The 11,120-nt window shown below is 36.7% G+C and overlaps 1 protein-coding gene across 3 annotated transcripts in view; it reads right to left on the bottom strand.

Moving 5' to 3' along the window:
- Positions 1–6,632: 6,632 nt before the first annotated feature.
- fap (fibroblast activation protein, alpha) overlaps positions 6,633–11,120 on the bottom strand; it is a 145,955-nt gene continuing 141,467 nt past the window's right edge. For all 3 annotated transcript variants that reach the window (XM_061970653.2, XM_072914569.1, XM_072914570.1), the window contains 3 exons: positions 10,998–11,070; positions 10,815–10,888; positions 6,633–6,844 (listed from right to left, as the gene is read on the bottom strand). In XM_061970653.2, the coding sequence (XP_061826637.1) occupies positions 6,743–6,844; positions 10,815–10,888; positions 10,998–11,070 (249 nt within the window). In that variant the 3' untranslated portion in view covers positions 6,633–6,742. The remainder of the gene's footprint in view (positions 6,845–10,814; positions 10,889–10,997; positions 11,071–11,120) is intronic.

The raw sequence follows: 11,120 nt of genomic DNA, 5'->3' as shown, positions 1-11,120 counted from the left end.
TTATATGACTTTAAGGTGTATGGCTGGGGAATTAGAGAGAAAAAAAGAGTACATTTAACAAACAAAAAGTTAGCACTTTAATGTTAGCATGCTAATGTTTGCATGCTAACAGTTTACAAGTGCCACATACCAAGTTATATGACTCTAGGGTAAAAGGTTGCAAAACTAGCTCAATAAGTTAGCATGCTAATTTTAGCATTCTAATCAGCTACCGTTAGCATGCTATCAGTTAGCATGTGTCACATACCAAGTTACATGACTGTAAGGTGTATGGCTGGGGAATTAGAGAAACAAAAATAAAAGTTCATTTAGCAAAAAAAAGTTAGCACTTTAATTTTAGCATGTTAACAGTTTACAAATGCCCCGTACCAAGTTATATGATTCTAGGTTAAAAAGTTGCCAAACTAGCTCAAGAAGTTAGCATGCTAATTTTAACATGCTAGTAAGCTAACTTTAACATGCTATCAGTTAGCATGTGTCACATACCAAGTTATGTGACTGTAAGGTGTATGGCTGGGGAATTAGAGAAAAAAAAAAAAAGAGTACATTTAGCAAAAAAAAGTTAGCATGCAAATGTTAGCATGTGCTAACAGTTTACAAGTGTCCTGTACCAAGTTATATGACCCTAGGGTAAAAGGTTGCAAAACTAGCTCAAAAAGTTAGCATGCTAATTTTAGCATGCTAGCAAGCTAACTTTAGCATGCTATCAGTTAGCATGTGTCACATACATAGTTATGTGACTGTAGGGTGTATGGCTGGGGAATTAGAGAAAAAACGAGTACATTTAGCAAAACAAAGTTAGCTCTTTAGTGTTAGCATGCTAACATTTGCATGCTAAAAGTTAACAAGTGTCACATACCAAGTTATATGACTCTAGAGTAAAAGGTTGCAAAACTAGCTAAAGAAGTTAGCATGCTAATTTTAGCATGCTAGTAAGCTAATGTTAGCATGCTATCAGTTAGCATGCACCACATACCAAGTTATATGACTCTAAGGTTAATGGCTGGGGAATTAGAGGGAAAAATAATAAAAGAGTATATTTAGCAAAAAAAAAAAGTTAGCACTTTACTGTTAGCATGCGAACGTTTGCATGCTAAGAGTTTACAAGTGCCACGTACCAAGTTATATGACTCTAGGGTAAAAGGTTGCAAAACTAGCTCAATAAGTTAGCATGCTAAATTTAGCATTCTAGTAAGCTAAAGTTAGCATGCTATCAGTTAGCATGTGTCACATACCAAGTTATATGACTGTAAGGTGTATGGCTGGGGAATTAGAGAAACAAAAATAAAAGTACATTTAGCAAAAAAAAAGTTAGCACTTTAATGTTAGCATGTTAACAGTTTAAAAATGCCCCGTACCAAGTTATATGACTCTAGAGTAAAAGGTTGCAAAACTAGCTAAAGAAGTTAGCATGCTAATTTTAGCATGCTAGTAAGCTAATGTTAGCATGCTATCAGTTAGCATGTGCCACATACCAAGTCATGTGACTGTAAGGTGTATGGCTGGGGAATTAGAGACAAAAAAAGAGTACATTTAGCAAAAAAAAGTTAGCATGCAAACGTTAGCATGTGCTAACAGTTTACAAGTGTCCCGTACCAAGTTATATGACTCGAGGGTAAAAGGTTGCAAAACTAGCTCAAAAAGTTAGCATGCTCATTTTAACATGCTAGTAAGCTAACTTTAACATGCTATCAATTAGCATGTGTCACATACCAAGTTATGTGACTGTATGGTGTATGGCTGGGGAATTAGAGAAACAAAAATAAAAGTACATTTAGCAAAAAAAAAGTTAGCACTTTAATGTTAGCATGTTAACAGTTTACAAATGCCCCGTACCAAGTTATATGATTCTAGGTTAAAAAGTTGCAAAACTAGCTCAAAAAGTTAGCATGCTAATTTTAACATGCTAGTAAGCTAACTTTAACATGCTATCAGTTAGCATGTGTCACATACCAAGTTATGTGACTGTAAGGTGTATGGCTGGGGAATTAGAGACAAAAAAAGAGTACATTTAGCAAAGAAAAGTTAGCATGCAAACGTTAGCATGTGCTAACAGTTTACAAGTGTCCCGTACCAAGTTATATGACTCGAGGGTAAAAGGTTGCAAAACTAGCTCAAAAAGTTAGCATGCTCATTTTAACATGCTAGTAAGCTAACTTTAACATGCTATCAATTAGCATGTGTCACATACCAAGTTATGTGACTGTAAGGTGTATGGCTGGGGAATTAGAGAGAAAAAAAAAAAGAGTACATTTAGCAAACAAAAAGCTAGCATGCAAACGTTAGCATGTGCTAACAGTTTACAAGTGTCCCGTGTCAAGATATATGACTCTAGGGTAAAAGGTTGCAAAACTAGCTCAATAAGTTAGCATGCTAATTTTAGCATGCTACCAAGCTAACTTTAGCATGCTATCAGTTAGCATGTGTCACATACATAGTTATGTGACTGTAGGGTGTATGGCTGGGGAATTAGAGAAAAAACGAGTACATTTAGCAAAAATTTTTTAGCTCTTTAGTGTTAGCATGCTAACATTTGCATGCTAAAAGTTAACAAGTGTCACATACCAAGTTATATGACTCTAGAGTAAAAGGTTGCAAAACTAGCTAAAGAAGTTAGCATGCTAATTTTAGCATGCTAGTAAGCTAATGTTAGCATGCTATCAGTTAGCATGTGCCACATACCAAGTTATATGACTGTAAGGTGTATGGCTGGGGAATTAGAGAAAAAAACGAGTACATTTAGCAAAAAAAAGTTAGCTCTTTAGTGTTAGCATGCTAACATTTGCATGCTAAAAGTTAACAAGTGTCACATACCAAGATATATGACTCTAGAGTAAAAGGTTGCAAAACTAGCTAAAGAAGATAGCATGCTAATTTTAGCATGCTAGTAAGCTAATGTTAGCATGCTATCACTTAGCATGTGCCACATACCAAGTTATATGACTGTAAGGTTAATGGCTGGGGAATTAGAGGGAACAATAATAAAAGAGTACATTTAGCAAAAAAAAAGTTAGCACTTTACTGTTAGCATGCAAACTTTTGCATGCTAAGAGTTTACAAGTGCCACGTACCAAGTTATATGACTCTAGGGTAAAAGGTTGCAAAACTAGCTCAATAAGTTAGCATGCTAAATTTAGCATTCTAGTAAGCTAAAGTTAGCATGCTATCAGTTAGCATGTGTCACATACCAAGTTATATGACTGTAAGGTGTATGGCTGGGGAATTAGAGAAACAAAAATAAAAGTACATTTAGCAAAAAAAAAGTTAGCACTTTCATGTTAGCATGTTAACAGTTTACAAATGCCCCGTACCAAGTTATATGATTCTAGGTTAAAAAGTTGCAAAACTAGCTCAAAAAGTTAGCATGCTAATTTTAACATGCTAGTAAGCTAACTTTAACATGCTATCAGTTAGCATGTGTCACATACCAAGTCATGTGACTGTAAGGTGTATGGCTGGGGAATTAGAGACAAAAAAAGAGTACATTTAGCAAAAAAAAAGTTAGCATGCAAACGTTAGCATGTGCTAACAGTTTACAAGTGTCCCGTACCAAGTTATATGACCCTAGGGTAAAAGGTTGCAAAACTAGCTCAAAAAGTTAGCATGCTAATTTTAGCATGCTAGCAAGCTAACTTTAGCATGCTATCAGTTAGCATGTGTCACATACATAGTTATGTGACTGTAGGGTGTATGGCTGGGGAATTAGAGAAAAAACGAGTACATTTAGCAAAAAAAAGTTAGCTCTTTAGTGTTAGCATGCTAACATTTGCATGCTAAAAGTTAACAAGTGCCACGTACCAAGTTATATGACTCTAGGGTAAAAGGTTGCAAAACTAGCTCAATAAGTTAGCATGCTAAATTTAGCATTCTAGTAAGCTAACGTTAGCATGCTATCAGTTAGCATGTGTCACATACCAAGTTATATGACTGTAAGGTGTATGGCTGGGGAATTAGAGAAAAAACGAGTACATTTAGCAAAAAAAAGTTAGCTCTTTAGTGTTAGCATGCTAACATTTGCATGCTAAAAGTTAACAAGTGTCACATACCAAGTTATATGACTCTGGGGTAAAAGGTTGCAAAACCAGCTAAAGAAGTTAGCATGCTAATTTTAGCATGCTAGTAAGCTAATGTTAGCATGCTATCAGTTAGCATGTGCCACATACCAAGTTATATGACTGTAAGGTTAATGGCTGGGGACTTAGAGGGAACAATAATAAAAGAGTACATTTAGCAAAAAAAAAGTTAGCACTTTACTGTTAGCATGCAAACTTTTGCATGCTAAGAGTTTACAAGTGCCACGTACCAAGTTATATGACTCTAGGGTAAAAGGTTGCAAAACTAGCTCAATAAGTTAGCATGCTAAATTTAGCATTCTAGTAAGCTAAAGTTAGCATGCTATCAGTTAGCATGTGTCACATACCAAGTTATATGACTGTAAGGTGTATGGCTGGGGAATTAGAGAAACAAAAATAAAAGTACATTTAGCATACACAAGTTAGCACTTTAATGTTAGCATGTTAACAGTTTACAAATGCCCCGTACCAAGTTATATGATTCTAGGTTAAAAAGTTGCAAAACTAGCTCAAAAAGTTAGCATGCTAATTTTAACATGCTAGTAAGCTAACTTTAACATGCTATCAGTTAGCATGTGTCACATACCAAGTCATGTGGTGTATGGCTGGGGAATTAGAGACAAAAAAAGAGTACATTTAGCAAAAAAAAAGTTAGCATGCAAACGTTAGCATGTGCTAACAGTTTACAAGTGTCCCGTACCAAGTTATATGACCCTAGGGTAAAAGGTTGCAAAACTAGCTCAAAAAGTTAGCATGCTAATTTTAGCATGCTAGCAAGCTAACTTTAGCATGCTATCAGTTAGCATGTGTCACATACATAGTTATGTGACTGTAGGGTGTATGGCTGGGGAATTAGAGAAAAAACGAGTACATTTAGCAAAAAAAAGTTAGCTCTTTAGTGTTAGCATGCTAACATTTGCATGCTAAAAGTTAACAAGTGCCACGTACCAAGTTATATGACTCTAGGGTAAAAGGTTGCAAAACTAGCTCAATAAGTTAGCATGCTAAATTTAGCATTCTAGTAAGCTAATGTTAGCATGCTATCAGTTAGCATGTGTCACATACCAAGTTATATGACTGTAAGGTGTATGGCTGGGGAATTAGAGAAAAAACGAGTACATTTAGCAAAAAAAAAGTTAGCTCTTTAGTGTTAGCATGCTAACATTTGCATGCTAAAAGTTAACAAGTGTCACATACCAAGTTATATGACTCTGGGGTAAAAGGTTGCAAAACCAGCTAAAGAAGTTAGCATGCTAATTTTAGCATGCTAGTAAGCTAATGTTAGCATGCTATCAGTTAGCAAGTGTCACATACCAAGTTATATGACTGTAAGGTTAATGGCTGGGGAATTAGAGGGAACAATAATAAAAGAGTACATTTAGCAAAAAAAAAGTTAGCACTTTACTGTTAAAATGCGAACTTTTGCATGCTAAGAGTTTACAAGTGCCACGTACCAAGTTATATGACTCTAGGGTAAAAGGTTGCAAAACTAGCTCAATAAGTTAGCATGCTAATTGTAGCATTCTAGTAAGCTAACGTTAGCATGCTATCAGTTAGCATGTGTCACATACCAAGTTATATGACTGTAAGGTGTATGGCTGGGGAATTAGAGAAACAAAAATAAAAGTACATTTAGCAAAAAAAAGTTAGCACTTTAATGTTAGCATGCTAACAGTTTACAAATGCCCTGTACCAAGTTATACGACTCTAGGGTAAAAGGTTGCAAAACTAGCTCAAGAAATGAGCATGCTAATTTTAGCATGCTAGTAAGCTAACGTTAGCATGCTATTAGTTAGCATGTGTCACAAACCAAGTTATATGACTGTAAGGGGAATTAGAGAGAGAAAAAAAAGAGTACATTTAGAAAAAAAAAGTTAGCATGCAAACGCTAGAATGTGCTAACAGTTTACAAGTGTCCCGTACCAAGTTATATGACCCTAGGGTAAAAGGTTGCAAAACTAGCTCAACAAGTTAGCATGCTAATTTTAGCATGCTAGTAAGCTAACATGGCTGGGGAGTTAGAGAGAAAAAGAATACATTTAGCAAAAAAAGTTAGCATTTTAATGCTAGCATGCTAATATTTGCATGCTAAAAGTTAACAAGCGTCACATACCAAGTTATATGACTCTAGGGTAAAAGGTTCCAAAACCAGCTAAAGAAGTTAGCATGCTATTTTTAGCATGCTAGTAAGCTAATGTTAGCATGCTATCAGTTAGCAAGTGTCACATACCAAGTTGTATGACTGTAAGGTGTATGGCTGGGGAATTAGAGACAAAAATAATAAAAGAGTACATTTAGCAAAAAAAAAAGTTAGCATTTTAATGTTAGCATGCTAACGTTTGCATGCTAACAGTTTTGCAGCAGTTTTGCATAACACCTTTATGTATTTATTTATTTATTTTAGTCCCATTTGATCCTCGCATTTCATATCATCTTACTATTTTATATTGATTTTAACGTTTTTGACATTCTTTTAAAATCCTTAACTCGGAACTAATATCAAAATAGATAATAGAAAGTGACATCAATGCAGAATTCATCATTTTAAATGGAGTTTATTTGGAAACAGTTCATGAACTGAACACCAATGCTGGTAAAAAAAAAAAGAGAATCCATAAGTAAACATAATATATACAGTCATCACAAGTAGAAAAAGAAGTCATTTGTTGTTATTTGGAAGAAAGGAGACATTTGTTGAGGAAGTGACTCATCAAGGTGTAGGTGTGGTGGAAGGCGGAGCCTCTGAGAGAATGATCCTTGTCTGTGTACCACTGGAAGAAACAACAATGACAACATGAAGTGGATTATTGTGTATTATTATTATTATGAACGGAATACAAACCCTAAAAGCAGTGAAGTTGTTCAACAGTCTCCCTTCTCATATTTTAGCCTTCACACATTTTCAATGTCTGGACTACAGGCAGGCCAGTCTAGTACCCGCACTCTTTTACTACGAAACTACACTGTTGTAACACGTGGCTTGGCATCGTCTTGCTGATATAAGCAGGGGCGTCCGTGATAACGTTGCATATGTTGCTCCAAAAGCTGTATGTACCTTTCAGCATTAAGCTCGGGCCCAGCAAAGCCGGCGGCGTTTTTGGGTGTTGTTGATAAATATCTGTTGCTTCGCATAGTAAAGTTTTAACTTGCACTTACAGATGTAGCGACCGACTGTAGCTACTGACAGTGGTTTTCTGAAGTGTTCCTGAGCCCATGTGGTGATATCCTTTACACACTGATGTGGTTTTTTGGATGCAGTACCGCCCGAGGGATCCAAGGTGCGTAATATCATGGCTTACGTGCAGTGATTTCTCCAGATTCTCTGAACCTTTTGATGATATTACGGAGCGTAGATGGTGAAATCCCTAAATTCCTTGCAATAGCTGGTTGATAAATGTTGTTCTTAAACAATTTGCTCAGGCATTTGTTGACAAAGTTTCATACCCAATCATGGCACCCACCTGTTCCCAATTTGCCTGTTCACCTGTGGGATGTTCCAAATAAGTCATTCCTCCACTTTCTCAGTCTTTTTTGCCACTTGTGCCAGCTTTTTTTGAAACATGTCGCAGGCATCAAATTCCAAATGAGCTAATATTTGCAAAAAAATAACAAAATTTTCCAGTTTGAACGTTAAATATCTTCTCTTTGCAGTCTATTCAATTGAATATAAGTTGAAAAGGATTTGTTGTATTCTCTTTTTATTTACCATTTACACAACGTGACAACTTCCCGGGTGTTGTGGACATGCCGTGTAGCGACCGTGACAATGCAACCATTATTGCTTTGTTATCCTCCATAGAACTCTTATTAATGTTCATTTCCTGTCAATATTAGCGCCTTTCTGCTTAAACTTGAATAAATACTTATACTTTCTTATGTTGTTTCAAGCTAGCTTAGCGGTTAGCTTAGTTATTAGCATGCCCGCTCTCGGTGTGTAACATGTTTAGTCTCATCTTCCAGCGTTAACATTACTTGATAATGATACTTTATAGTAACACTTATGATATTTTAAATTCTGTCGTTTTTGGATGGTAGTTAACTAGGGAGGAGTGGCGGCACACTGTGTAGAGGGGGCACATAAATAGCTGCTCACTTGTTTGCGGGGAGACTGAAAACAAATACGGTGTCAACCAGAGGGGATTAGTATTAAAAGCCATGACTAAGCAACAACGATAACTTGAGATATATACTTAGTACCGGTATTTGTTGGTACCGGTTCCTAATAGGGTTGGTTGAAAAGGATTTGCAAATCATTGTATTCTTTTTTTATTTACCATTTACACAACGTGACAACTTTACTGGCTTTTGGCTTTTGTATGTAAATGTGTCATTTATATCAGTGGTCCCCAACCACTGGGCCGCGGCCCGGTACCAGTCCGTAGATCGATTGGTACCGGGCCGCACAAGAAATTAAAAAATATATATATATATTTTTTTTTTATTATATCAACATAAAAAACACAAGATACACTTACAATTAGTGCACCAACCCAAAAAACCTTCCTCCCCCTCTCATTCACACAAAAGGGTTGTTTCTTTCTGTTATTAATATTTCTGGTTCCTACATTATATATCAATATATATCAATACAGTCGGCAGGGATACAGTCCGTAAGCACACAAGATTGTAATTTTTTAGGACAAAAAATAAAAAAATAAAAAAATAAAAAAAATACCATACTAACCCCCTGGTCCGTGGGACACATTTTCAAGCGTTGACTGGCCCGCAGTTACAAAAAGGTTGGGGACTACTGCTTTATAGTAATACTTATATTTCAAATTCCGTTGTTTTTGGATGGTAATTAACTTAGGAGGAGTGGCGGCACACTGTGTAGAGGGGGCACATAAATAGCTGCTCACTTGTTTGCGGGGAGACTGAAAACAAATACGGTGTCAACCAGAGGGGATTAGTATTAAAAGCCATGACTCAGCAACGACGATAACTTGAGATATATACTTAGTACCGGTATTTGTTGGTACCGGTTCCTAATTGGGTTGGTTGAAAAGGATTTGCAAATCATTGTATTCTTTTTTTATTTACCATTTACACAACGTGACAACTTTACTGGCTTTTGGCTTTTGTATATAAATGTGTCATTCATATCAGTGGTCCCCAACCACTGGGCCGCGGCCCGGTACCAGTCCGTAGATCGATTGGTACCGGGCCGCACAAGAAATTAAAAAATATATATATATATTTTTTTTATTATATCAACATAAAAAACACAAGATACACTTACAATTAGTGCACCAACCCAAAAAACCTTCCTCCCCCTCTCATTCACACAAAAGGGTTGTTTCTTTCTGTTATTAATATTCTGCTTCCTACATTATATATCAATATATATCAATACAGTCTGCAGGGATACAGTCCGTAAGCACACATGATTGTAATTTTTTAGGACAAAAATTCAAAAAATAAGAAAAATACCATACTAATCACCCTCCTGGTCCGTGGGACAAATTTTCAAGCGTTGACTGGTCCGCAGTTACAAAAAGGTTGGGGACTACTGCTTTATAGTAATACTTATATTTCAAATTCCGTTGTTTTTGGATGGTAATTAACTTAGGAGGAGTGGCGGCACACTGTGTAGAGGGGGCACATAAATAGCTGCTCACTTGTTTGCGGGGAGACTGAAAACAAATACGGTGTCAACCAGAGGGGATTAGTATTAAAAGCCATGACTCAGCAACGACGATAACTTGAGATATATACTTAGTACCGGTATTTGTTGGTACCGGTTCCTAATTGGGTTGGTTGAAAAGGATTTGCAAATCATTGTATTCTCTTTTTATTTATCATTTACACAACGTGACAACTTTACTGGCTTTTGGCTTTTGTATATAAATGTTTCATTTATATCAGTGGTCCCCAACCACTGGGCCGCGGCCCGGTACCAGTCCGTAGATCGATTGGTACCAGGCCGCACAAAAATTAAAAATAAAATTAAAAAAATAAAAATGTTATTCAATCAACATAAAAACACAAGATACACTTACAATTACTGCACCAACCCAAAAAACCTTCCTCCCCCTCTCATTCACACAAAAGGGTTGTTTATTTCTGTTATTAATATTCTGCTTCCTACATTATATATCAACATATATCAATACAGTCTGCAGGGATACAGTCCGTAAGCACACAAGATTGTAATTTTTTAGGACAAAAATTCAAAAAATAAGAAAAATACCATACTAATCACCCTCCTGGTCCGTGGGAAAAATTTTCAAGCGTTGACTGGACCGCAGTTACAAAAAGGTTGGGGACTACTGCTTTATAGTAATACTTATATTTCAAATTCCGTTGTTTTTGGATGGTAATTAACTTAGGAGGAGTGGCGGCACACTGTGTAGAGGGGGCACATAAATAGCTGCTCACTTGTTTGCGGGGAGACTGAAAACAAATACGGTGTCAACCAGAGGGGATTAGTATTAAAAGCCATGACTAAGCAACGGCGATAACTTGAGATGTATACTTAGTACCGGTATTTGTTGGTACCGGTTCCTAATTGGGTTGGTTGAAAAGGATTTGCAAATCATTGTATTCTCTTTTTATTTATCATTTAAACAACGTGACAACTTCACTGCTTTTGTATATAAATGTGTTATTTCTATACATAAGAGTGTGTTATTTTGAAGGGAACATATAAATGTGAGTCTTATGTACAGAAGAAGAAGCACAAATGTTTCCGTGCAGGAGGTAGAAGAGCATCCATGTCAATATTAGCCAGCCAATATTTACCATGACCTCGAAGTCCACCTGCTCGTCCACCAGAGCTTTGGAGATCTGCGCTGCCTGCTGGAAGTGGACGTTGTCTACGGGAAAAAGAGGGGACGTTTAATGCAACGCTCACATATTTGCTCAGCGGCTCACGACAAACAAAAGTCCATTTGTGCAGAGGACCAGAGTGACACACGAACGCACCGTCTGCCGTGCCGTGGACCAGCAGGTAGTCCAGGCCCTTGAAGTTCTTGGCCCTGGCCGTCACCGTGGAGTTCTGGACATGGTTTGAAGACACGTTGAGAAAGATCGGCAGAAAGGAAAAAA

Source organism: Nerophis lumbriciformis, linkage group LG13 (assembly GCF_033978685.3).
Source record: "Nerophis lumbriciformis linkage group LG13, RoL_Nlum_v2.1, whole genome shotgun sequence".
NCBI lineage: Eukaryota > Metazoa > Chordata > Actinopteri > Syngnathiformes > Syngnathidae > Nerophis > Nerophis lumbriciformis.
This window is presented reverse-complemented; position numbering and strand designations above follow the sequence as displayed.